At 44.0% G+C, this 27,087-nt stretch overlaps 2 protein-coding genes across 2 annotated transcripts; both read left to right on the top strand.

Annotated features, from left to right (window-relative positions):
- Positions 1-4,310: 4,310 nt before the first annotated feature.
- On the top strand, positions 4,311-10,734 carry Gar1 (GAR1 ribonucleoprotein). The gene is made up of 7 exons (XM_021158518.1): positions 4,311-4,582; positions 4,846-5,107; positions 6,090-6,244; positions 6,667-6,726; positions 8,674-8,824; positions 10,037-10,105; positions 10,438-10,734. The coding sequence occupies exons 2-7, from the start codon at positions 4,858-4,860 to the stop codon at positions 10,449-10,451; spliced, it is 699 nt and encodes a 232-aa protein (XP_021014177.1). The 5' UTR covers positions 4,311-4,582; positions 4,846-4,857; the 3' UTR covers positions 10,452-10,734.
- A 2,382-nt stretch (positions 10,735-13,116) lies between these two features.
- On the top strand, positions 13,117-26,154 carry Rrh (retinal pigment epithelium-derived rhodopsin homolog). The gene is made up of 7 exons (XM_021158915.1): positions 13,117-13,245; positions 18,583-18,773; positions 21,027-21,126; positions 21,603-21,756; positions 22,588-22,756; positions 23,654-23,832; positions 25,659-26,154. Exons 1-7 carry the CDS (start codon positions 13,140-13,142, stop codon positions 25,771-25,773), a joined length of 1,014 nt encoding a protein of 337 aa, XP_021014574.1. The 5' UTR covers positions 13,117-13,139; the 3' UTR covers positions 25,774-26,154.
- The last annotated feature ends 933 nt before the right edge of the window (positions 26,155-27,087 follow it).

The raw sequence follows: 27,087 nt of genomic DNA, 5'->3' as shown, positions 1-27,087 counted from the left end.
CCGACTGTAAGTCATCAATAAATTCTTTTACTATATAGAGACTATCCATAAGTTCTGTGACTCTAGAGAACCCTGACTAATACACTATTATTTTGAGGCAGAGTGCCAGTCTCATAATGTAGCCAGGGCTGGCCTGGCCCTTCCTGTGCAGACCAGGATGTCCTCAAACTACAGGGATCCTCTTTGCTCTGTCTCCTGAATACTAAAATTAGAGATGTGTGCCACACCACTCCCGGCTCAAGTGCATTCTTAGTGTACCCCTGGTGAAAATGTGGTACCTTTGGGGACCAAGACCTCTATCAAACTCCACAGAGTATAGTTGTAAGAGCAGGGAGCCTAGAACTCTGAGCTGATCACTGGGAGCAATGGTCAATGTAGTCATTCCTGCCTGTATCCCTTGATTGTTCCCAGACCTGTGTGTCATTTCTATGAGAGACACGACGCTAAATATGAGGCTGTGGTTAAATGTACACATGAATCCCTAGAGGATAGCAGTAGTCCTCTCGGAGGGCCGTTAACTCTCACGTTGGCTCAGCATTCAGCAAACCCTCCAATGCTGTACTATCTTCTGGGGGCCATGGTATGCAATACGGGGTATAATGCATGGGCACAGGCTAACTTCTGCACCTCCTTTGCTGAGAGTACCCTTGGCAGGTGGGTTGTTACGTAGGCTTTCTTGTTGGAAGATACGAATACTCTGAGATCCTTTGAAGCCAAAGGATTATTAGGCCTGGTATTAACTAGGCCTGCAGGCCCAAAAGACTCACCGGTATCTCACATACATCTGCAGGGGTGGAATTTTGTGACGTTTGGAATTCTGGGGACTTTTCAGAGGATAAATAAACGTCAGGCCCCTGAGAGGTGGTGGGTTGTTATTGGGCTATTGGTTGGTGAGTTGCTTGTTGGCTGCTGTTGGTCATAGTTTATTAAGCACGCATGCACAAAGAATAAACAACAAGAAGAAATTAGATATCCTGATGGTGAAAATCAAACTTGCCCCAAAGAACTCGGTGCCCCTAATCAGCAGGAAGTAGTCTAACGATGATAACATCACCCCCTTTCAGACCCCTGACTTTATTCAGAGATCTTTCCTATCCTATCTTCTTCTCTCACCTACTGTTAGGGAGTTGAAAGGGTGGAAGAAAAGGGGAGGAGATTGGTGGAAGAAAGAAGAACCCACAAAGTAGCCAAAGTCAACAACAAACCATCAAGTAAGAAAATACCCCAAAGGCTTGCAAAAGGCAAATTTGTTAGTAGCATTTTCTCATTTGAGTTTTTCTTCTCTTAGAGGACTCTGGCTTGTGTCATGCTGACAAAAAAACCAACACAAGAACTGAGGGGACAGTGAATGCACACTGCCCCAGGGAGTGCACACTGTCCCCAGGGAGTGCACACTGTCCCAGGGAGTGCACACTGCCCCAGGGAGTGCACACTGCCCCAGGGAGTGCAAAATGTTTATGATTTTCCTTTCTTCTGAAGATAATTCTAGTTAACATTTATTACAATGCTTTAAATTATTGCTAAACTAGAATCAAGGTTCTCATTTGTTAAAAAAAAATCACTGAACAAGTTTTAAGCCTTTGGTAGTAAGTAGAATTTTTTTTTAAAAATTGATTTATTTTCTGGGCGGTGGTGGCTTATGCCTTTAATCTTAGCATTTAGGAGGTTGAGGCAGGCCCATTTCTGAGTTTGAGGCCAGGTTGGTCTACAGAGTGAGTTCCAGGACAGCTTGGGCTATGCAGAGCAACCCTGTATCAGAAAAACAACAACAACAGAAGATTTATTTTTATTTACTTATGTGTAAGTCTGTGCCATGTGTGGTTAGGTGCCCATGGAGTTCAGAAAAGGGCACTGTTTCCCCTGGAGCAAGAGTTATTGATGACCGTGAACCTCCTGAAGTAGACACTAGGAGCTCAACTTGCAAAAGCAGCAAGTACTCTTACCTACTGAGTCGTCTCTCCAGCCAATGAGTAGAACTGGTAAGTTTAGGGGAAAATAGAAGAAAGCAAAAGGAAGAGAGATTTATACATGACTAAAGATAATTATTAAAAAGAAAATGAAAGAAAGGAACTCATCCCAGTACTTAAGACAGAGATAGAATACAAAGAGTGAAATTTTCATGATGGAATATGAAAAACTAAGGAAGTTTCACTTTCAAAGTTTGATAAACTTGGGTTATAGGCATCCAGGGCAATGCTCAACTTCTGTTTGCATGCTGGAGATCTTAACCTTGCCCTTCTTTCTTGTATAGCAAGCATTCTTATCCACTGAGCTATCTCCCTAGCCCCATAGGTTCACAGTGAAAACATCTCTCTCTATTCAAAAGGGTACTGTATTGCACAGCCATGTGAATGAACTTAATAGCATGGAATAATTTAAGAATAATGATGATTTATATTATGTATATTTTGCCATAGTTAAAAAAAACTTTGGCAACTATTGTGTGATATAAAGTTTATTGTTCTAGTGTGTACATTCATGCATGTATATCTGTGCACGTAAATTTTATGCAGGGGTTGTGGAAATAGTAAAATTATTAAGAGCATTCCTCCATGGTCAGAATATGGGGCTGTTGTAGTGGATGGAAAATGGAGCTGTTTCAGGAAAGAGGAAGAGTCTAACAAAGACACATAAAGAAAACAAGGCAGCAATTCTAGCCTGATGAGGCAGAGGGATGGTATGTGCACATACTGATTACTAATCATGTAAACGGCTTTAGACACACTGCTAAGGGAAAGTGCAGGGCTATGGGGGAGCTGAGTATGAGACTATACAAAACAGCAATGGTATTAAATTCACTATATCATCAAATGCAGCACAGACGGAAGAAGTTAAGTCAACACGCATTTATTTAGTCTGGGGCCCAGAATGGGAGATGTTGCCTGTTGTGATGTTTGAGCATCTGAATTCTTAGACTATATTGAGTGATTTGGAGTGGCAATGAAAAAGGGTAGCAGTGTCAAAAGGCTGAACTCAGCTATGACAATACAGAGGTACTTCACAGGAATCAACAGAAGCCCATCAGGTTTGATTAGAGATTGCCACAAGCCTAAAATAGAGGTAGGGATAGTGCTGATTATATATAACAACTATAACAACAACTATAACTATATATAGTGTATGTATGTAAAATTACATATGTAATAATTACATATAATTCAGTATTTTATAGTTGTATTATATATCACATATATTATTATATTACATAGTAAATATAATATATAATTGGATATATATGGTTATAACATCTAAGAACATTTGCCCATTTTTTTTAATATTTGGAACTGGTGTGTACTTTTTCAAGAAGTTTACAGTTTAGAGTAACTGGCATACTGTAATATTTTAAAAGAGATATTGGTGAAGGAACGTGCCCTTTGCTATATTTTTTTTAAAGAATTATTTATTTTATGTATGTGAGTACACTGTAGCTGTCTTCAGACACACCAGAAGAGGGCATCAGATTCCATTACAGATGGTTGTGAGCCACCATGTGGTTGCTGGGATTTGAACTCAGGACCTTTGCAAGAGCAGTCGGTGCTCTTAACCGCTGAGCCATCTCTCCAGCCCCCCATACTGGAATTCTTAATGTTTCTATATCTTTTACAAAGATCTTTCAAAAATTTATTCACAATAGCCCTCTGATATGCAGATCAATCTCTACTTTCTTTCAAATAAAAGGTGGTATTGTCAAATGCCAAGAGATGTTTCAGACAATACAGATACAAAAGAAGTCAACCAAATTTAAGAACCAGAGGCCGCTTCTTTTGTCATGAGTGAAGTTTTAGTGATGTAAGGAAACCGATGTTGGAGATGAGAGTGTTGAGGAGACGGGAGGTGAGGTGTCATCTATAGTTGGGTGCATAGTCTCTCGGAGTTCAAAACGTACTTGATGAATGAAGACATTGAGACCATATTAAAAAATGGTTGCCTTTCTGTCATCTCACACACAAACACACACCCTTTCCTATTTAATAATAACAGGACACGGACACACAGGCAACTTCGACACACACCCTTTCGTATTTAATAATAACAGGACACACCACACAGAGGCAACTCCGTTGGCGGTGACAGGTTCGGACGTCCTGGGCTGAGCACCGCTCCATGGAGCAGAGTCAGGTCGGGACCTTCTCGCAACCCAAGAAGTGACAGAGCCTGGCGAGAAGCACCAACCGCAGCCAGCACGCTTCTGCGACCACACGCCTCAACAGCTGTTAGCACGGAAGGACCCAAACAACCCCGTCTCCAAGGGCAATGCGCCGCCACACTTCCGGAAACGTCGCGTACGGAGGGCGCTGCGATTTTGCGTCACTTCCGCCACCTCTAGCGCGGTGGCCCTTGCGTAGATGAGGTGGGGGTGGGAGGAGTCACGCTGGACGCTATTGTTTCTCTTCCGGTGCTGTGTGCTCTACTCGGGAAGGCATTGGGACCGCTGCGTCCGGTAGTGACGGGCCCTTCCTGCAGACCAGCCCTTCCAGTTTCTAGTCTGGTAACATTGGACGGCTACGGTGGCCGAGGAGGTTTGAGCGCGCCGGAAGTGTCCCTGCGCGCGCCGGGCTAGGCTGGAGACGCACGTGGCGCGGTGAGTGCGGCGGAGGGCGAGCGAGGGTGAGGGCACCCGCGGGGCGGGATGCGGTGGCGAGGCACGGGATGCGGTGGCGAGGCACGGCCGTGGGGCTGGGGCGAAGACACCGCTCTCTCCGCGCTCGCCACTTGGCTGTGTGGGCGAGTGGCAGGGCGGCGTTTACTGCTCTCCCCTTCTTGGTGGCCTGAGCGAGGCGGAGGGGACTTAGATAAATGATCGGCCCGCGGTGACCGGGAGGAGCGGCCCGTCTATTTCGCCAGGCCGGAGAGAGCATGTCTTTCCGAGGCGGAGGTCGCGGAGGCTTTAATCGCGGTGGTGGAGGCGGAGGCTTCAACCGTGGCGGCGGCAGCAACAACCACTTCCGAGGGGGCGGCGGAGGCGGCGGCGGTGGCGGCAATTTCAGGGGCGGAAGCGGCGGCGGCGGCAGTTTCAGGGGCGGCGGCCGAGGAGGATTTGGACGAGGGGGCGGTCGTGGAGGCTTTAATAAATTTCAAGATCAAGGGCCTCCAGAACGTGTCGTCTGTAAGTCGTCTTCAGAGTTTAACCTCCTTTGCATTGGGAATAGAATCCGGTTTAAGTTATTAGTGCGTTTGTTGATAAGTCTCCGAAAGGCAAGTCGCTTGGGTGTACGCAGGATGAGTTTGCTGAACAACATGGTTAAAGTCAAGGGGATGTTATAATAAGCCTTATATGATGGGATTGGAAACCGTGTTTAATAAGGTGACATGAGGAAAACGTGGATTCACACTCCATAACCATGCAGCCTAGTTTGCACACACACTCCCTTGCACCCTGCAAAATCATGTTGTAAATAAGTGTGTGAGGCCACATTCACAGTTCCCCTGTGTTCCGTGCTGCCTGAAGTCTGTGCATTGGACACACGGATGGAGAAGGGATTTCAAGAGATATATAAGTAGAACTTGGCTGATAGTGAGAAGAAGGGTCTAGTTGTTGTTAAGGATGGGGAGTTAGTTTTGTAGGCAAATGGTATTAATCGTAGGTTACAGAGACAGCGGCGCCTTGTGTTTGCACACTTCCCAGGGAGGGGTTAAGTCACTGGCGAAGAAGTGGCGATGAGTTCTGAGGAAGGGAGGAGGGATCAACAAAGCCAGAGTGGTTCACAGTTCGAGGCTGGGGAAAAGAAGGAAGAGTCAGTGGAACGTAGCATTGAATGCAGTCGTAACAGCCATGACAGGGTAACTGGTGGGCAGCGGCGAGTGAGCACCGTTGTAAGCACCGAGTTTGTTGTTCCTGTTGCTTGAGTATCAGGTGTGGCTGCAGTTAGATGTGACTGGCCTCATTTTACAGTGTACAGACAGAAGGGGAGTGAGTCACTTTTAGGTCTCATGGTAGTGGCATGCTAACTTGGGACTGCAGTGTTGACAGCTGAGCTCTGCCACAGAGGGGATCAGATACGGGGAAAGACAAGTGGCCAAGCCCACTTGCTTCCCGCAGTTGGTCAGTGTTTGAAGTGGCTCCGTGTCTGTGTTTTGTGCTGTTTCAGTGTTAGGAGAGTTTATGCATCCCTGTGAAGATGACATCGTGTGTAAATGTACCACCGAGGAGAACAAGGTGCCGTACTTCAACGCTCCTGTTTACTTAGAAAACAAAGAACAAGTCGGGAAAGTGGATGAGATATTTGGACAGCTTAGAGATTTTGTATCCTTTCTATTGGATGAGTCAGCAATCTCCTTAAGGAATTATTGTGTCCTTTCCTCCCCAGCCAGAAATATCAAAGCAAACTCACTGTTTCATTTAGTGAGATAGCAAAGCTACAGACAGTCTCACGGAGGAGGATCTGTAGGGAGCGCATCCGTCCAAATTTAAAAATGATGCGCCAAGGAGAGATGGCTGTCCTCTGGGTTCTGGGAGTGGTGGCCATTTGAATACATGCCACCGGATTGTATTGGCTCTTCTGTCTCTTTACATATAATGATTCCCCATAGGATTTGGGGTGGGGGTATTGATTGTGGGGTTTGGGTTTTGTTTTAATTATTTTAAAGAAAATGCCATTTCTAGTTGGAAATTTCTTTCTTATAGCTAGGCATTCTTAGTATATTTTTCCTTAATTTAATTAATAGTATTTTTCAGTTAAATTGTCAGAAAACATGAAGGCATCCTCCTTTAAAAAGCTACAGAAGGTGAGTCAAACTTAATTAAAATTTTGGATTCAGAGTGGGTGGCATGTATCTTCCTTGAGGCAGTCACAGCTCCTCTATGCTTGGCCATGAAGTGCTGAGGCTGCTTCACAGTAGTAACGAAGCACTGAGTTACCCAAGTGTCTCTGCTACAGCCCTAGCTGGCCCGGAACTCACTTGTTGAGCTTACATTGACTTCTGACTTGATATGATCTTCCTGCCTCTACCTCCTAAGTCCTGTGGTCACAGTGTGTGCTGTCACACCCAGTGGAAGTTTATCAGTGCTGAGACGTAACAATGAACCAGTAGTCCCAGCACTTGGAGGCAGAGAGATGGCAGGAGAGCAGCTTTGAGTATAGCTTAGGCTACGTAGTGAAGTCCAGGTCATCTTGAGATGCTTGGCATAAGTAGGTAAATACTAAAGGGTTTCACATGTATCTGTATTTACTCTTAGCCTTCCTTGAGGCGGTGCTTTTGAAACTGAAAGCTAAGAGTTAACTAGGAAAGAGTCTTACACCTGGTGTGCATCACAAATACCTGAAGACAGCTCTTAAAATGGCATCCTTTAAGGTCCCATTCTTATAAATTTGACCCAGTTGCCCTTAAGTAGCACCCACAATAAAGTTTCAGGAAAGAAGGCTGGAGAATTTTGATGTCCTTAGGCAAGTACTTCAGCACTAGGCTGCCAGAGTGGGGAGTGTATTTTACATGGAGAAAACCGAAGTGTCTGCGATGATGGGGTAGGGAAAGTTCTCAATTCAAAAAAAAGCTGGCGAGGTAAGAAGGAGCTTTATACATTCTGAAAAAGACTAGATTTTACTTTAAACATTGTTTCGGAGTACTAGGGTGAACTTGATCTTCATATTTGTGCTCTAAAAGAACACTGGAGAGACAGAGAAGCTCTCTAGGGAAGGGCCAACAGTGTAGGCTGTAAGAAGCCACAGTTGCTATGGGGCAAGGCTGGAGTCCATGGAAATGGAGAGGAGGTGGAGCTGTGAGCAGAGGAGGAGGAGTCAGTTGGTGTGGTAACTATTACCATCGTTAGGAGTTGGATTCCAGCATCTTCGTGTCTTATGATCCTACTCACTGACTTAGGCAGCATTGGAGAACAGAGTTGAGAAAAGACAATTTCATTTGGGGTATAGTGAGTTTAAGATACTTGAGGTAGGCAGAAGATTGGGCGGTCACAGGTGAGTATAGGATAAAGATAATGCTGGGAGGTTGTTGATGAACAGACACTGTCTAGGAAGGATGGACGCAGTGCAGCACTCAGGAGAGCTTCAGGCCCCATCTCAGATTTAAACTACTGGCACAGGGTCACAGGAAAGGTGGCTGCTCACCACAAGCATGCCGTGCAAATAGGGACAGAAAAGTAGACTAGTTTCCAAGAGGAGTGCTTAGCTGTGGTCAAGTACACACACTATTCAGGGGTTCAGGAGCAGGGTAGTCAGCTGTCAAAGAGCTTATGGAATGGCGGTCCCAAGAGCCAGATTGGAACTGGAAATTAGATGGAGACAACTTGCTAATAGCAAGTGACCACTGGTTGTAGATGGAAAAACTAATGGAATACTTTCTTAAAATAGCTAATTTACCAAAGTCTTCCCAATTGTACTATAATTTGGATAATTTTCTCTTGGCAGCTCTCTTAAGTCAAAATGTAAAATTTTTAGGACATTTTTTTATTTAAAATGGGGTTGAATTTGCCTTATTTTTATGTGTTTTTGTGCAGTCCAGAGCACTGTCTTATGTGTCTTTTGATCTTCACAGAACTTTGTGATAGGTACTTTTATCTACATTCTGTATATAAGAAACCTAATAATTAGAGGGAGGAAAGACTAAGTCCTTGTCCAGAACCATGCAGTGTAAATGCCAGGAGTGGAGTTTGAACCTAAGTAGATTTGCCTGTAGCATACTGCCCTTGGCACACTAACTGTATCACTCAACTTGCAGTTCTATATAGACCCGTACAAGCTGCTGCCGCTGCAGAGGTTTCTGCCTCGTCCTCCTGGTGAGAAAGGACCTCCCAGAGGTGGCGGTGGTGGCGGCAGGGGAGGTCGAGGAGGAGGAAGAGGAGGCGGTGGCCGAGGTGGTGGAAGAGGTGGTAAGTTACTGTGGGGGTTTAATGAGATTTTGTAGCCACAGTTTAATTTTGCATGTAACCAAAATTTTTCTTACCTTTATTTCTCTCTCATATATCAGTATGGGTAGAAGTGCTTTGTTTCCATAACTTAAAAAGAAGGAAAAAAATTAGCGTTACCTTTGGAGGATTTCAGACCCTTGGGTTGTTCATGTTTTAATGGAGGTGTTATAAGGGCGCCCTCACCCACTGCTTAAAGACAGATATGTCCTGAGGAATGTATGGTTGCATGCTTCTGTTGTCATTGCACAAACCCTCTTGTAGAACGTCGTCACTCCCGAGGCCCCTTGGTGCAATCGAGTAGTAAGATGGAGACGAGTCAGGTGATGGGGCAGGCTGCTCTAGGTACGCTTCTTTTGATGGGAGGTACTGTAAAGTCGCAGTGTAAAGGGAACAGAAGTGAATACACAAGCTGCAAACAGTTTTTAACTACCATGGAGCATTGTGTGCTGTACATAACTGTGTGTGCTGAACTTCTGTACGACTGGGCTTCTATATTCCCACATTGCCATGAGCATGTGAGTAATGTCTTACTCTAATGTGGGATGGTAGAATTTTCCACCTCCGTGGTGTGGGAGACTTATACGTGACAGACAGTTCACTATTTATTATATGACTATATAAGACACCCCCCTCCTCTTTTGGTTTTACAAGGCAGGGTTTCTCTGTGTATCTGGCTGACCTGGAATTCTATCTGTAGACGAGGCTAGCCTCAAACTCACAGAGATCTGCCTGCCTCTGCCTCCGCAGCTCGGGGATTAAAGGTGTGCATCACCATCGCTTGGCAAGAATTTTTTTTAACTGAATTACAGTTTTTAGCTATCAATGAATAGTAATGTAGTTATATGCCAAGAGGTGGTCGTGTATGTATTTACTATGCAAGCATATTCTTTTAGTTCCTTCAACAAGTTGTGCATACAGTGATCTCCATGTACATGCCGTCACACATGCAAGCACACACGGAAAATAAATGTGAGAAACGGAAGACGGGCTTGTCTTAGTGTGCCTTACTGCCCCACTGGGGAAATTGCAAATTCTCTATTTTTATCCTTTAAAAGGTTTTGTAAAATATAATAGATGAATTTATATTTAATTTTTATGATTATAGGAATTGTAGAATCTTTACAGTTTATCAGAAAATGAGAAGCTATAATTAACATCTGTTTCCTTTTTAAGGTGGTTTTAGAGGAGGAAGAGGAGGAGGTGGGGGCTTCAGAGGAGGAAGAGGAGGTGGCGGATTCCGAGGTGAGTATGACCAGAGATGTCTTTAAACAATTGGAATTGTAGCTTGATATTCTCTGTTGTTTATTTCCCTCCACCAGCAAGCATGGAGAACACTGATGTTCTTGGCTTAGTTTATGGCTCTTTACTACACAACTCTTTATTGCTTTCTCTTAATTCTTCACCAGGTTACTCTGTTGTATTAGTAATCAAGAAAGTGTATAATACAAATGGCAGTTGTGTTTGGTAATGTAAATGTACTGAGCATCACAGGAATTCCTGCTGATTTTAAGGTTTAAGTTTGGATACTAGCACTGTTGCAAACCTTCTTATTTTTTATCTTATTTTTTTACCAGGAAGGGGACATTAGCTGTCCAGTTGGCAGACCTGACCACTTGTGTTCCCGCTGCGTGGCCTGCTTCTGCTATGGTTGACGTCTGTGTCTGGAGCAGTCTTGAGGAGGCCATTCCGTCAGTGGAGCTGAGTCAGCAGCATCGCGTAGAAACAGGGGAGTAGGGCAGTCAGCTCTGCTCAGAGAGGAGAACTCCGCTTTGTACAGAACCTGGCACTCTGTGGGTGCTTAGAGAAAACAGGACTTTTCATTTGAAGCATATTTGGATTTTTTAAATAAAATTTTTTATTTCCTTAACTTACGTTTATTGAACAGAACCTATTTTTTTAAGTTTGAAAGAAAGAGTAAAGCTTAAACCCATTGGGTTACAGATAGAAACTCTGGTGGTGGGTAGGGTAGGGTGAAATTTGTCTAAAATATACAGTGATCCTACAACGCACCAAATACGCGCAGACAAAGGCGGCGTCCATCCTCCAGTGAAGTCAGGCTGTTGGAACAGCGCTTTAGAATTAGCATGGCCTCCACTTTCAGATAGGGGCTCAACAGCTGTGTTTGCTGTGTTTCACTTTTGTGTTTTATAGGACACAGGATAAAGCTATTGCAGTTAATAAGTATTTAACATTTTTTATTTCAAGTCCATTAAGATTTGAGTGGCTCTGTTCATGTGAAAACTATAGTCCAAGAAACTTAGGGGTAGAAATTTAAATGTGGATTATTAAAAGTTTTCTGAAGAATTTTTTTTACATGAAAGACTGACATGTCTTCATTTTAAGTAAATATTTGACTACCTGTCACATGTTCCAGTTCCTGGGTAGGCATGTCATAGATGAGATTGGCTTTGGCCTCCGTCGCTGTCAAGAAATAAGCACTGCCAGCTCAACATGGAGCCACGTGCCAGCTGGCACTGTTCCTCCCTCGCTGGTTACTTCTCATGGACGGCTGCTGTGGCAGGAGTGACTTGTTCTTAAGTACTTGTTTTAGTAGAATATAATTGTGCCTGTGCCTGAGTTCTCCCCACTTTCTTAATGGAATCAGTGCTATGATATGGAGGCCAAAGCAAAGGCCTAGAGGCCAGAACAGGTAAGAGCTCACATCTCGGTCTGGGTCCACAGGTAGAAATGGCATGGACTGAAGAGTCGTTGAAGATAGCTCTGAGTGACACTCGCACAAGGTACACCTCCAGTCCTTTCCATCTGTTCCACTACTAGGGACCAAGTGCTCAAACATGAGCCTAAGGGCCCATTTTCATCCACACATCAGTTTGGGAAGGGCATTAGCGCCAAGAACCAGTGCAACCTTACTAAGAGTTGTTAAGATGACAGAGGTGAAGGATTGTAGAAGTCGGTGTACAGACCACCTGGACATTGTACATTGATATCCCAGACTGACTTCAGATTCTGTGTAGCCAAGGCTGACCTCGGCTGTTAGGATTATAGAGAGTGTGGTTTCCCTTTTACTCTACATAACTAGTTAAACATTGCTGTGTCTCACTCCCCTGTGTCTCTGGGGTTTGGTTGAAAGATTTCAGTTCTAATCAAATTCAAATGAATCCCACTACCCGAACTTTGAGGTACTGAGATTTACACGATAGGCTCAGATTCCCTGCATAAGTTCTTTTTAAGGTACTCACATTTTAAAACATTTGAGTACTGCTCAGGTAGGCCACCCTGTTCCCTAGACTGAACTGCAACTAAGCCTCTAGGGAACCCGAGATGAGCCGATACGCCCTCCAGTGGTTCTATTACACTATGCAGAAATTGTGACTTGAGCCTTGCTTTGAAGCTCTACTGTCTAAACTTGGGAATTACGATGTTAAAAAGTAGTCTAGGTTCCTCTTTATCCTAACTGCATGTTCATACCATGTTTTCATGTGTCCATACGGACTACCAGGATTATCAGTTGAGTGGCTGACTAATGTGAGCTCGTGCATGTCAAAATACAGGAGAATTAACCAAGGTGGCATAGAGCGTGGTGTATCCATGCTGTAGAACACTTAACACTTGGCTATCACAGCTGAACTGGGTTTTTATGGGATGGTATTTAGGGGGAACAGGCTTCATCATGTGTGTGTTACAGACATACTGGTTACATATAATAGATGACCTCATTTTTGTTTAAAAAGAAAGAAGTGGCAAGAACCTCAAACTCTTAGCTCAGGCAATATTGGTGCCATTCATCCAGGGATTTAGAAGTGTGGGAGTTGATAGTGTTATTGCTAAGGAAAATACATGTGCACACACACACACACACACACACGGACCTGAGATGAAGAAAACCAGTGTGTAATGTGTTAACAGTTGGATCTCTAGTACAAAGGTGCAGTCCCTCACCTGAATGGCTACAGAAGATAACGGAACAGAGCTCATTTCAGGAACTGCTTTTGGAGTTGGGGTTTGCCTGTGGCTTTTGTTTGCTAGACTAGGATGTGTTTACTTGGTAATCTGCTTATAAGTACAAGCCTGGACCTAAAGTGCTTAAGATGTGAGGTGGTTGGAATTTCTCTTTGTTTTACTAAGGAGATTTTTCTCTCATTCTAAGAATTAAAATCTTTTCCTCTTCAGCCCAATTATGTGTTAATGGACAGTCTCTGTGAAAAGGCCTTTCTTTGAGGTCTAGAAGCGGAAATGATTTGTCCTGAAAGAACATTCTTGACCGATCACCATTGATTGCTGAGGGCTGCACCAAAGGTGGTCTTGACTTTCCAAAATGCTGAGTGACGCTTCGGATTTTAACAGCTCGGGCTCTAGGAGCGAAGGTTCTGTCTTTTCAAAGACTGAGCACAGCGTCATTGCGGCTTACCTGATTGTGGCAGGTACAGGTGTTTATTCAGTGACCTGCTTCTCGGGTGGAAGAAGAACTGAGGTGGTGGGCACAAGGGTGCAATATGCAGGCTAGCTCATAAATGGGGTGGGGGTGGGGTTGTAACAATCAGAGAAAATGGACATGGAAAAGTATGCTACTTCCTGATAGGGAAGGTTTTTGAGCAAAGAGGGACAAGAAAAGCTTTGTATCAAATGAAGCTTTAAAATAAAACTTGTCCTTATATTTGGTTTTTACATTAAATTCATGAGCAGAGTGTGTATCGTGGTAAAAGCATGCTTTCTATCATTTATGACTCTCATGCATAAATTGCAGTTTTCTTGGTAGGAAATAGCTTACGATTAAAAGTTTAAAGCAGAAGATAGAGGCTGCAGATCTGGTGTGTAAGTTCAGCTCCTCCCGCAGGCAGCCATGGAAGGCAGCAGCTGCAGGGCCGACCGTCTTTTCGTATCTTTGAAAGTGGGCCCAAGGGATTTCAGCTTTTTACTCTTCCATAGTCTCCTTTGCAAAATGAGGATAAGAATCAGGGATCTACCACGCTCCTTATGAGAGTCTATATAGTCAATGACATCAAGGCCCCTAAGGGATGTGGGTAGATGGTGAGCAGCTATGCTCTTGTTGGTACAGCCATCCGATTGAGATGAAGGCTTGTTTGTAGAAAAGGAGTGAGAGAAGTGACAGAAACTGTACCAGTGGCCGATGTGACTTTTATAACCAGCAATTATTTGACCTCAAACTTCACAGAAGTGGCGAGTTTTAGTAACTGTTATATTGGGTTCATTGCTTTTCGGATTGACATTTATGAAAAATTCAAGTGTGTTTCTAAAAACAGTGAGAAATATATCTCTATGTGTCTTCATAACTACTTAGTTTTTACCTCATAGTTGACGTGGGCTATAGATAACAATTTCCTTTTAATTTTAGTGGTACCGTAACTAGCTCATTTGAATACTTCTGGGTGGTAAGAGGCAAAAAGTGAGCCCCCAATTCCAGAATTACACTACACAGAGGCACTGTATACAAGTTTTGGCTCCATTAAATATGCGGCAGGGGAAATCTAACATTGATCTGGCATTTTGAAGCCTGGAACAGGAGAATTGCTAAGGATTCCAGAGTCACCTGGGGTCCATAGGGAGACTGTCACAAACAAACAAACAAACACTAAAACAACAACAACAAAAAACAAACAAAAAACTGGTCATGAGATTAGTATGGGAAGGAAATTTCCTAAGGAACTTTGGTAGCTGCGTTTTTGGTTTTTTTTTTTCCTAATTCATACGGATGAAGAGCTGAGCGGCTGCCTGGTTCTGAACAGAGGCCTTTTGTTAGGTCTGTCGTGTGGCTGCACAGGTCAGTTTGCTATGTTTTCTCGTAGAGGAACTGAAGGAAGTGGATCTAAGCTCTTCGTGCTTTTGTTCTGTGTGTGTCGAGTATCTTGGATTCTTCCTATCCCCTCAGTTTCCTCCTTTAACAAAAACCCACTGAGCTCCCAAATAAGAATGAACACTGAGTTGAGGAAAAGGCGCCCTTAAGTATCATTCCACTTACCGTTTTACCACAGGCCTGTGTTTATTATTTTTACCATGGGCCTGTATTGTTGTTGTTGTTGTTTTACTGTCGAGGTTATTTATTTTGTATATGTATTTAATTAATTAATTTTTTGAACCAGGAGCTTACTTTATTGTGTCTACGAGGCCAAGGCTGGCCTTGTATTCAGAGTCTTCCAGGTTCTGCCTTCCGAGTGTTGGGATTACAGGTGTGTTGCCACCCTGCCTGGCTTCACTGTCAATTAATCTGTTTTTACTTACGTGTGTGTGTGTGAGCGATTATTACCACATGATGTCTACAGAGGCCAGAAGAGGATGTCAGGTCCTTCTTCTGGGACCTGCAGTTACAGGTGGCTATGAGCTGCCCCACACAGGTACTAGGAACAGGATTCAGGTCGTCTGGAAGAGCAGCAAGTGCTCATAACCTCTGAGCCATCTCTGTACCCCATAAGATGTCATTTAATCTCTTATTTGGATTTGAGCTCACTTTTACCAGCTTCCATTGCTGCAGGCCCTATGTTAATTCAGTGTGCATGAGCACGCTCTCTGTACCACTTACAGCTGAGAATGGAGAGGATGATACATGTGTGGACTTGAAATAATTCGTCCTTGGAGAATTGTAAAAGTGTGAGAGGTTGGATGAAAAAGATAGACTGATGGGTCTTCTGCCTGCCCATTGGAAAGTACCTATAACCAGGGAACTAATTCAGTGCTTAAGACAGCTAGAGGGGTTGGCTGAGTATCCAGCAGAGATGGACCCCAGAAGCTGGAAGGCTACCGGGAGTCACCGAAGGGTTAGAGAGGGACAATATGATCTGACTTGCATTTCAGAAATGTGTTGTGATGGTAGCTAAGAGGCCATTCAAGTAGGCCACTGCAGCGAGCTGAAGTCCAAGAAGAGGGAGCATTGCCTGGCGTCTGGGGGTGAGGTGAGGTGGAGAATGCCACCCGTCAGTGATGCAGTTCACCGAGAGAGGGACACACCTGGAGAAGAGCACGTTTGAGGTGGGAGGTGATGTCTCTTGAGTTCAGCTGCACATGGGGCCTTGAGTCTTACAGTGCCAATCTCAAATGCAATGAAACCACTCAGAATGATGAATTAGGAAAGAAGAGGGTCTGGCTGGAGAGATAGTTCAGTGGTTAAGAGCACTGACTGCTATTCTAGAGGTCCAGAGTTCAATTCCTAGCAACAACATAGTGGCTCACAACCATTTATAATGGGATCTGATGCCCTCTTCTGGTATGTCTGAAGACAGCTACAATGTACTCACATACATAAAATAAATAAATATTAAAAAAAAAGAAAAAAGGAAAGAAGAGGGTCTAGGACAGAGAGTTGGAAAATACGCATTTATTATGGAAGTGTTGAAGAAAGGTTTTCAGGTAGACCAAGAAGAGATGGGAGGGGAGCTGCAGGACCAGGGTGGCATGGAGGGGGGAGGGTAGGACTACTTAGAGTTTAGACTGATGGGTCTTCTGCCTGCCCATTGGAAAGTACCAGTAACCAGGGAACTAATTCAGTGCTTAAGACAGCTAGAGAGAATGGAAAAAATGAGTAAATTATTTGTATAGTACCTACCTTCTATTGGAGACTCCTCCAAAATTATTTTATTCTATGTCCTTGCTAGGCCACAATTTACGTGCCATATTTAACTTGTACGATGTTTTGTCTTTTTTCTTTTCACCCTCATGATAATTTCTTGTACATTTACTAAGAAGATCCAAAGGCTTATCGAATTTGTTCTCATTGTGCTTAAAGGGATAGTAGGAAACGCGCTGACTGGAGTTTTAGTGGCATTCCAGTTTTTAAAACTTACTGTGTGGCATGTACTCAAGAAAGAGTTCACTGAGAGCCTGAGATATATAAAGGCGAGGACAGCATAAGAGCTGAATGCCTTAGCATCACTTAAGAACAAGATAATATCAACAAGTATTTTGGGAACTCGGGAAGGATAATATAGAATCCTACGGGTAGGAGGCCACTTCAGGGCTAACTTGGGCTTGGCCTGAACTTTGAAGGATGGCTGGCATTTGAATATACAGAAAACAGCATGAGGTGTTTCAGGTGGGGAAAAATAGGAAGTCAAGATTTGCAACTTGATGTATTTGATTAACTGCTAGGCCAGTGAGCTTCCTTCACAGGTGTGGAGAGAGGACAGCAACAGTGTAGGGCAGAGAGCCCAGATAGTCGGGTCAGGACATTGGGCTTCTAATTCTTCCTAGTGTTGGGGTACTGAAGCTTCCAGTTGAGCTACTGCTTATTCTTTGATGAAGCAATCAGACTGTGGCAGCAGTGTGGAGGAGAGAGATGGGGATCTGGAAGATTGGTGTAAAAGGATGCTAACACCGAGAAAGAACGGAGGTTCTGACTGACCCGATCCTCCTGTGTGTGTGCTGGTGTTTGGGATTATTCCCACAGGTTTGGACTCTAGCTGACAACTAAGCATCAAATAGTTCTTTTCGTGAGAAGCACAATTCTCTTGTTTGTTGCATAACTTTCCTTTCTAGAGGGAAATAAGTAATTCTTATTGTCAGAGGCCACACTCGCATGCTGGTTAGCAACTTTAGTCCTCAAGCTAAAAAGCTGTCTGGGTCTGGCCAACTGTGGGACACTGAACACGCTGAGTTCTTCATTCCAGGGCTGAGAATGGTATCACCTGTGGTGCCCCAGTGACCCAGGAATCTAGCTTGACCTGTTTAGATGGTCAAATATTGCAATAGGCATTTTCCTAGAGAGATAGAGACAGAGACACAAAGAGACAAAGACAGAAAGACAGACAGAGACAGACAGTGAGCATTTGCACGCATGTGTGTGTTGAATGAAGAATTTCAACGTTGACATGTTGAATTTCAAGAAATACTGGGTAGTCACATGACCGTATGCACTACACGCTTAATGTGCTTATTGATAGTGAACCAAATAAAAGATGTGAGAAGTGCCAGAGATGCAGCTAGGGTGGAGTACTGGCTGGGTTTCTGTGTCAACACAGAATCATCAGAGAGGAAGGCGACTCAGTTGAGGAAAGGCCTCCATGAGACCCAGCGGTAAGGCATTTTCTGTTAGTGATCAATGCGGGAGCGCCCAGCCCATGGTGGGTGGTGCCCTCCCTGGGCTGGTGGTACTGGGTTCTATAAAACAGGCTTTAAGAGAAAGCCTTGGGAAGCAATACAGTAAACAGCACCCCTCAGTGACCTCTGCATCAGCTCTTGCCTCCAGGATCCTGCCCTGTTTGAGATTCTGTCCTGACTTCTTCAATAAGGAACAGGACTGTAGAAAGGTAAGCCAAGCAAACCCTTTCCTCCCCAACTTGCACTTTGGCTTTGGTGTTTCATCACAGCAGTAGAAACCCTAACTAAGACAGAAGGAACGCTGGCTGAGGCTCAAGAGGGGAAACCAGACAGAAAGAAGGGGCCAGGCTTTGGGAAACGGAGAGGACTGTAGTCTGCTAAGGAGAGGGTGGCTGGCCATTCACACATCCTAAATACCAACACGCTGGAGTCATGGAAGCTACAGGGGAATTTATAGAGACAGACAGATGCTCGATGGTGATGACACTGAAGCCAGCCTTCAGCTCTGGCTTCTGCAATCATCAAGTTCTTTGTGTTTTCATTTCACCTCTATTTTCCAGAAGATGTTACAGTTCTAAGAAGAATGGGACCTCTTCAAACAAGGGGCTAAGCTGGGCTTGCTCTCTTTTGAAGCAACTTCAGTATTGAATTTTCATTCTCTTCTAAACGTTCAAGTTAAACAGATTGCGTGCTCCTTCCGTGTGCATCCTTAGGTATCACAAGCATTCTCAGCAACGTAGTAGTCCTGGGTATCTTCATCAAGTACAGGGAGCTGCGGACACCCACCAATGCAGTGATTATCAACCTGGCTTTCACCGATATAGGGGTCAGTAGCATCGGCTATCCCATGTCTGCGGCTTCAGATCTGCATGGAAGTTGGAAATTTGGACATGCAGGCTGTCAGGTATCAGAGATCTCTGGAATGAAAACAAGATGAAGTATAGCAAACAGATGCAAATTTTAAGTTCCCCAAACTGGGTCTGGGGAGGTGGGCCAGCGGGGAGAGTGCTCGCTGTGGGAACAAGGTGACCTGCACCAGGATGCCAGCACCCATGGAAAAACCAAGCATGGCGGGTAGCACCCACCTTTCATCTCAGTTCCAGGGAAGAAACGACAGGCAGGTGACAGGTGACTGGGTGCCTGTATGCATGTCTTGTACCGCATGTATGCAATGCTGGTGGAGCCAAGAGGAGGGCAGTGGATCCCCTAAAGCTGACTCTATAGATGGTTGTGAGTGACCATGTGCTGATGGGAATTGAACTCTGGGTCCTCTGGAAGAGCAGCCAGTGCTCTGAACTACTGAGCCATCTCTCCACCCTCAGGGATTCATTCTTTAAGGCGAGGTATAAGATTACTAATCATATAAAATTTCCCCAATCCAAAGAAACATACAAGGAGCATATTGGCATTCAACTACAGAGAAAAGTAATCTGCATATAATTCAAATAAAATATACACATAACAAATTTAAATGTATATTCTCTTTTCATTTCAGACAAAATATCTAATCACAATCATATTCTCTAAGAAATACACTTGTTACCACAGTGAATTTTTTTACTCTAGAAGGCCCTTTGTGAGAAATGTTAATAGCTGTATTTACTGTTATTTCTTTTGACAAGGAAATGTATTGGCATTAATTCGCACCTGGACAGTAGGCAAACAACTGTGGTCATGTTTTAGTAGCTTTAATAATTTGTTATTCCAAGCCAAAACAATAGAGGATAAAGTGAGAGGAATGGAGAATACTGGATGTTATTCCGCATACCAATCAACTTTCTCAAATCTTTCTCATTTTCAGTTTGTACTTCACAGGCTTCCTTTCTCCCTCCCTCCCTCCCTCCCTCCTTCCTTCCTTCCTTCCTTCCTTCCTTCCTTCCTTCCTTCCTTCCTTCCTTCCTTCCTTCCAGATAGTGGAACTTCAGAGGTACTGTGGGAGGCCATTGCACACCATTCCCATTTTGATTCTTTTCTTTGAGGGCTTTTCTTACTACATATTTTTGTGTACATGAACTAGATACTGTCTGATGCTTTGAATTATCTATCTGTCTGTCTGTCTATCTATCTATCTATCTATCTATCTATCTATCTATCTATCTATCTATATGAAAGGATGTCTCTCTCTCACACACACACATACATACATATATGTATATCTAAAAATGAAAGGAAGTTACAAGCGTGTGTGTGTGTGTGTGTGTGTGTAAAACTTTCTTTCAGTTTTAGATATTATGATTTCAGGGTTATCCACGTTGATGGAGGTGACTGTGTCATTATTATACAGCTCTACAATATTCTATTTTGTGAACATAACACACAATCCGTAACCCACTGAATGAAATTAGTGTTGCCTGTTGGAGTGTTAAATGATCTTGGTTTGTTCTTGTGCAGGGTACCATAACTGCAGTGAGTTCATGCGTGCAATGGCCACATCACAACCAGAAGACAGCATAGTAGAGCAGTTTTCCACATGCTCTAGTTTTTACATCTGTCCCCTCTATTGTGATGTTCCCTGAGCCAGGTCTAGGGGAAAGAATAATAAAGATGTCCCATTGAAGGCTGAGCACCCAGTTATTCTCAACAACTTATTCTTACCTTTGACCAGCATTAACTGCTGGCTAGACGCAGAGAGAAGCTTCTCTCGCCAAGGGCATAGGGTAGCACTGGTCTGGATGTATAATCGGTGTTTAGAAGGCAGGCTAACAGCATGCCCATTTAGGAAGGCCACAGTGGAGGTTCCTCCCTTTTGACAAGGTTTATAGTATCATAATGACTTGCCTTCTTTACAGTCCTCAAATGCAATCCAAAGTGATTGGTTATGCCCATAACCTTTGTTCCACTGTTCCACTGTGTGAGCATTTAATATGTTTGAAATGTATTCTAACAATGAGGCAAAACTACAAATGATTAGGGGTGGCAAGATGGCTCAGTGGGTAAAAATGCTTGCTACACAAGCCAGATAATCTGAGTTCATTCTCTGTAGCCCACACTGCTAGGAGAGAACCAACTCCCAGAAACTGTCCTCACGTGTCCACATATGTGCATGGCGTGCACATGTACACACATGTACACACACACCATATAAACACAATAGAAAATGTAAATGTCTCATGGGAGGGCGTGGGAATGGTGGGCTGTTTCTGATTTTGAGTTTCAGATTTATGCAGGACTGAATATCTTCTTTGGGATGGTGAGCATTGGCTTACTCACAGTTGTAGCTATGGATCGGTACCTGACCATCAGCTGCCCTGATGTAGGTAATGGCGTTTCTTGTCTTTCTCAGTGGTGCCATTCACTATGTAACAGTCATTCAACATGCATTTGTCTTAAAGTACAGACATGAGGGTTTGTAATCAGGCTCAGTCTTATTTCTCCAGAAATCCTTGTTCCAACGTTCTGAGAGCTTCCTATAATACTTAAATCCAGACTTCATTAAGCAATCCTTCAAGGCCCCTCAGGATCAGCCCTGGTTGCCTTTCCAGCTTTGTCCAGGGTCACTGTCACTTTGGGCCAGGTGGGAATGGTGGCTATGTCGCCTTCCTTGCCCAGCAAAGCTTTTGCTCGTGCTTGTCCTCTACACTTTACCATTCAGATGTTAGGTTGCCATGTTGGTCAGAGTGTGAAACTCCATTGGCAGGCTTTGTGTGCTCTAAGGGACTGGGTTGTGTCGTTAGTGGAACCAGTGGGTCTTGTCACTGTGAACAACACTAACGCTTCCTGTGTTTCACACCAGGACGAAGAATGACCACCAACACTTACCTCAGCATGATCCTGGGTGCCTGGATCAATGGCCTGTTTTGGGCTTTGATGCCCATCATAGGGTGGGCTAGTTATGCCCCGGATCCTACAGGGGCCACGTGTACCATAAACTGGCGGAAAAATGATACGTAAGAGATGTGTTTACATTTTAAACTCAAGTGCTCCTGAGGTAGACATCTCTGAGCCTTCTGCTCATCCGAGTGTTCCTTATATAGGCTGTGGCAAAGGCTTCCTTGGTAGTGATGGTCTGATCTAAATGGGAGACAGACTAAAGACTGGCTTATGCATGCTTGTAAGTCAAGGTCATCTGGTTCCCTTTGTCTCCTTTTTTTGACTTTCGTTTCTTCCTCTCCTCTCTTAAGGCAGCAATGGGGACAGTTCCACTCTTTATTCATCTCAGAGCAGTGGTCACAAGTGGGAAGAGGGCTAGTGAAGCCAAAGAGTAGGCAGTTGTAACCAAACCCTAGGCCTCCCCTGTACAGCCTTTTCCAGGTGGCCTGGCATTCAGGCACATCCTAAGGTCCCTGCAAGGATTTGCTGTGAGTTGACAATGCTCTTCTAGGTCTGCCATGGGCATGAGGATCCCTTAGTTCATTAAAGGAAATGAAAGAACTCAAAAACAAAACAAGAATCCTCTAAAATATTTTTTCTGTAAAGAGTCAAACTTCAGGCTCCTCCTCAGCTCTGTCATCATACTGTGAAAGCAGTCATCAACCATATGTAAATGAGTACACAGGGCTGTGTTTAATAAAACGTTATTTACAAAGACAGTTGGCAGGCAGGAACCAGCCCATAGGCCACAGTTTGTTGGTCTACATGAACTGTGAAATGTAAGCCGAACGTTCTTCCTAAACCCTTTAGCAGTAGAGCGTCTGTTACCATTTCTAGCAGTCATTTTCTCTTCCCCTTCCCCTCATTTAGGGCATTGAGTCATCATGGTTGTCTTTTCTTATCCCCAGCTCGTTTGTGTCTTACACCATGATGGTTATTGTGGTGAACTTCATTGTGCCCTTGACAGTGATGTTTTACTGTTACTACCACGTCAGTCGGTCCCTGAGACTCTACACCGCTAGTGACTGCACTGCACACATCAACAGAGACTGGGCAGACCAGGTGGATGTAACAAAGGTAAGAGGTTGGAATCCTTGAAATATATTTGGAAATACAGCTTTCAATCTACATAGCTGAAGGGTTCTGTGGCCTCCATTGCTCCTTCTGCTGCTGTTTGTCCCTGTGTTGCTGAACTGAACGCTATTCCTCCGTGTTGGGTGTCTGTGTGCTGTGCTCCCAGGACTTCCTGCCACACAGACTGTAAGGATCCCTGCCAAGCCTTGGCCTGATCAGTCCCACGCCTTTCCCTCTGCCTTTCTCTCTTCTCATCTTGCAGTATGTTAGCAGTATTGGTTAGATTACAAGGCTGGCTGGCTGGCTGCCTTTGGTTCTAACATCCCCGACACGTGGTTCATTTTGTCTTCTCCCTGTAGCCTTGATTTCCTCTGGTCTGGCTGCTCTGTAAACAGAGACCTTCCCTCCATCATGTAAACAAAGCGCACAGGGCTCCTCTTCACATTATCCATCTATATGTAAAGCACTCAGCCAATGGCTAGTGTGAGAATCCACTGAGCTTAGTATAGGACAGTGTTCCCAAGTTGAGTTTAGAAGGATTGGTTGGTTGAGATTAGCAAATAATGATGGGGGCGGGGCAGTTGTCAGTAAAACTAGACGTGAGTTGGAGCGGGTTTGCATGCATCTGTGCTTGAAGCAGGCATGGTGCGCTCTTCGCAGCACATGAAAGGGTGTTCTTTACATGTGTGTGACACTATGAGATACAATGTCACATATTGCTCAGCACAGCCATTTGCAAGGCTCTTGCTATCATAGACGTCTCCAGAGCCGAAACAAAGAATAGTGAAGGTGAACCCCAGCTTCTTTTGTGTTACCAACACTAGATTCTCCTGCTCCTGTATATGTCTTAACCATGCAAACATTTCAGATGCTAGTCTTGGTGATGGTCTCTTTTTACAGATGTCTGTGATAATGATACTCATGTTTCTGCTGGCGTGGTCCCCTTATTCCATCGTGTGCTTGTGGGCTTGTTTTGGAAACCCCAAAAAGATTCCTCCTTCAATGGCTATCATAGCTCCACTGTTTGCAAAATCCTCTACGTTCTACAACCCCTGTATTTACGTGGCTGCGAATAAGAAGTGAGTAGTGTTTTCCACGTTTCCGATTAAAATGGCAATGCCAAAAGAATGTTAATAGCAGTGGCTAGTGTTCTAAGACTTGCCGAAGTGAATTGCAGAAACCTGTGACAACCGTCTTACTTAGGGTCTGTAGTACTGTGATAAAACACCAGGATCAAAAGCAACTTGCAGAGGAAAGAGTTCACTTCAGCTTCCAGTTCTATAGTTCATAGCCAAGGAAGTCAGGGCAGAGATGCAGGCCAGAAATCTGGAGTTAGGGGCTGATGTGAAGACCATGGAGGAGTGCTGCTTCCAGGCTTGCTCAGGCTAACGAATGATACTGCTAACGAATGGCACTGGCCACAGTAAGCTGGGCTCTCCTACATCAGTAGTCAATCAAGAGAAGGCATTACAGCTTGTCCACAGGTCAGTCTGATGGGGGCATTTTCTCAGCGGAGGTTTTCTCTTCCCATATGAGTCTAGCCTGTGTCAAGTTGACATCAAACCAGCCAGCACAGCAAGGCAGTTTAAGGTTATTTGGCTTATGCAACTGGTGAAACTACCAAGACCTTATACATTGAGACCTCTACTTTTGTGACAGGCTGTACCTACACAGTGGCAGAAATGTCCTTGGGCAACCCAGACCCAAATTCTATCAGCTCAGCATCCAAAGACAAGCTTCATCTCAAATGACCATGTGGCAGGAAAGTTCCTGGTTGGTCACTGACCAACTGTGTTGGAGTGGTTATCTCTCTGTGTTGAGTGGCTATATGGAAAAGTGTTTTCTAGAGAAAAGAATAGTGAAGGTAGCCATGGGCTCTCAGAGGGTAGTATAGCTGGATACTTCCCAGGAGTGCAGTAGAGAAGTTCTTGTCCCTTCACAAACCTCCTGGGTGAAGGTTAGATGACTTCATTTTCCATCACTGTTGGATGAAGAACCTTGGCAAGTCACAGAATGTCACCACTGTGCCTGTTTAAATGTGTAAATGTGGGTAATGCATGGCTTTGAGAGGGCAGCTTTAGCTGTAGATATTTGAAGGAACACACAGACCTTAAGATGAGGTAAAATGCATAAGGAGACCAAAGGCCATATCACAAGGACAAGGTCAGAATCTGTTGTGGCCAGCAAGTGGCTCACATGCCTGGGTTCTAGTCTGGAAAGGCATCTTGGAAACCTGGAAGAGAAGAGGGGGGGCTAGGCGGTGCGTGTGCGAGAGAGACGGAACCAAGACAATCAGTCTGATCAAGGTTCGATTTTACTATTTCTGACACTCAGTTATGAAGCAGGGGAAGGGGCCTGATTCCCGTCAAATCATCTTGGAGAAAGGTTGCAGGTGAACACGTGATAGTTCCGGAACAGCTAGGTGGCAGGCAGTGGCAGTGGGAGTAGCAGGATGATAGGGCGGCAAGCTTCGCCCGATGCTCTCTAACACTGAAACCTGAGCAAACAGGTTTCAGGCTGGGGAGGTTACAAGAATCTGCTGTAAATCCTCTGAGACAACATTCTCAGGCCCCCTCAAATTGAAATGGCCTTGCCCAGAAGACCTATGAAAATGAATCCTTAATTCAAACATGGAACTTAGTGCACTCAGTAGCTGATGTGTCATTAAACGTACCCAGCTATGGAGTTTATCAGACGTCCATATTCATCATTAGTGGTGCAAAACCGGCCTTTATCTGTCTGTCCTATATATTTATAAGGGTCTCTGTTGAAGATGTTGAAGTTGGGTGTAGTGATGTATTTAGAGATACCCATGGACAGTAGTGGGTCTTCAGACTTGACTGAAAATTCTTTCAAAGGTTCATGTCATTCTAGAATAACACATTTTCTCATTTGCTTGTGGCAGGTTCCGGAAGGCCATGTTGGCCATGTTTAAATGCCAACCTCACCTAGCAATGCCTGAGCCAAGTACTCTACCAATGGAAATGCCTCAGAGCCCATTGGCTCCTGCGAGGATCTGAAATGCAAGAAAAGAATATACTGCCAAACATTTGATTTGCTTATTTTTTGGCAATACACTAACTTTGTTTTAAATATGGATCCATTTAAACCAAGTGCAGACATAGACTATTGCCTTACTGGACGGCAGGTTCCTCCCACTCAGCCAACCCAACTCTGCTTGAGCAGTGGTTGCCGTAGAGCCTTCACCATGTCCTCAAGGATAATTAAGTAGCTATACTTGCTTTGATGAATCCGGGCACACAAAACTACAGTCTCTTTTCTTTCTTCTTAAAAGGCACGCATTATAGTAGATTAATGACCTGTAACTTGATTAAGTTTTCCATTTGACAAGAAACAACTATCAGAATACCAGAATATTTTAATAAAATTATAATCCTCAATAATTAATTGCTAAAATGAGTTATTTCATCTTTTCAGCTATGAAAAGATAAATTTATCATTTCAAAAATTTGAATTTAGAATCAATTATTAATTCATGTTATTTAAACAAAAATATTCAAATATTAAACAAAATTGCTTCCTATTATGCCAGTCTGTTGCATGTACATTTTATAGTAGTGTAACATCTATGTATTGTGTTGAATAGTGTAAATTTGCATTGTGTTCATTTGTGTGCATGTATGTGTTTGTGTGTGTGTGCGCGCACGTGCGTGTGTGCGTGCATGCATGCCTGCCTGCCTGCCTGCCTGCCTGCCTGCCTGCCTGCCTGCCTGCCTGCCTGCCTGCAGAGGCCAGAAGAGGGCATCTGATCTCCTGGAACTGGAATTACAGACAGTTGTAATTACAACACCTGAGGGTGCTGGGAACCAAATTCAGGACTCTGGAAGAGCATCAAAAGGTCTTGACCATGGAGCCATCTCTCTAGCCCCTAAATTACCATTTTCCTGACAATATATTTTTATACGTCTGCCATTAGAATTAAGTTTGAACAGAGTGGCGCTTTTTTATAATTTTGCCCTTTGTGGTATCTTTAGTACATAGACTCATTCTGTCTGGCACAAAGTAGGCAATCAGAGTGGATTTGTAGACTCAGGTTTTGCTGTTTAAATGGCTGTGACTATTAAACAGAGCACAGTATACCGTTATTTTAAAGGTAGACAAGTAAATCGTTTCAAGTTTTTATTCTTTCTTATGAGACTGGGCTCAACCTCAAGGTTACCAGCATCTCAATTCTGGGGATTACAGATATGTACCACCAAGCCTGGATCAACTTTTTTCACTTTTATAGATGCAAAATTGGGAACACTTTAATACAAATATAGGGGTGGGTATCTGTAGCTGCCCATGGTCACACGAACTGGGTTCCTGAGTGG

Source organism: Mus caroli, chromosome 3, assembly GCF_900094665.2.
Source record: "Mus caroli chromosome 3, CAROLI_EIJ_v1.1, whole genome shotgun sequence".
Lineage (NCBI taxonomy): Eukaryota > Metazoa > Chordata > Mammalia > Rodentia > Muridae > Mus > Mus caroli.
Note: the sequence above shows the minus strand (reverse complement) of the source record. Positions and strands in the feature narration are given on the sequence as shown.

Coding starts and splice junctions, on each gene's coding strand:
- Gar1 (XM_021158518.1), top strand. CDS start 4,858: ATGTCTTTCCGAGGCGGAGGTCGCGGAGGCTTTAATCGCGGTGGTGGA. Junction 5,108..6,089: donor GCCTCCAGAACGTGTCGTCT/GTAAGTCGTCTT, acceptor GTGCTGTTTCAG/TGTTAGGAGAGTTTATGCAT. Junction 6,727..8,673: donor CCTTTAAAAAGCTACAGAAG/GTGAGTCAAACT, acceptor CTCAACTTGCAG/TTCTATATAGACCCGTACAA.
- Rrh (XM_021158915.1), top strand. CDS start 13,140: ATGCTGAGTGACGCTTCGGATTTTAACAGCTCGGGCTCTAGGAGCGAA. Junction 21,127..21,602: donor CATCAGCTGCCCTGATGTAG/GTAATGGCGTTT, acceptor GTTTCACACCAG/GACGAAGAATGACCACCAAC. Junction 23,833..25,658: donor TACGTGGCTGCGAATAAGAA/GTGAGTAGTGTT, acceptor TGCTTGTGGCAG/GTTCCGGAAGGCCATGTTGG.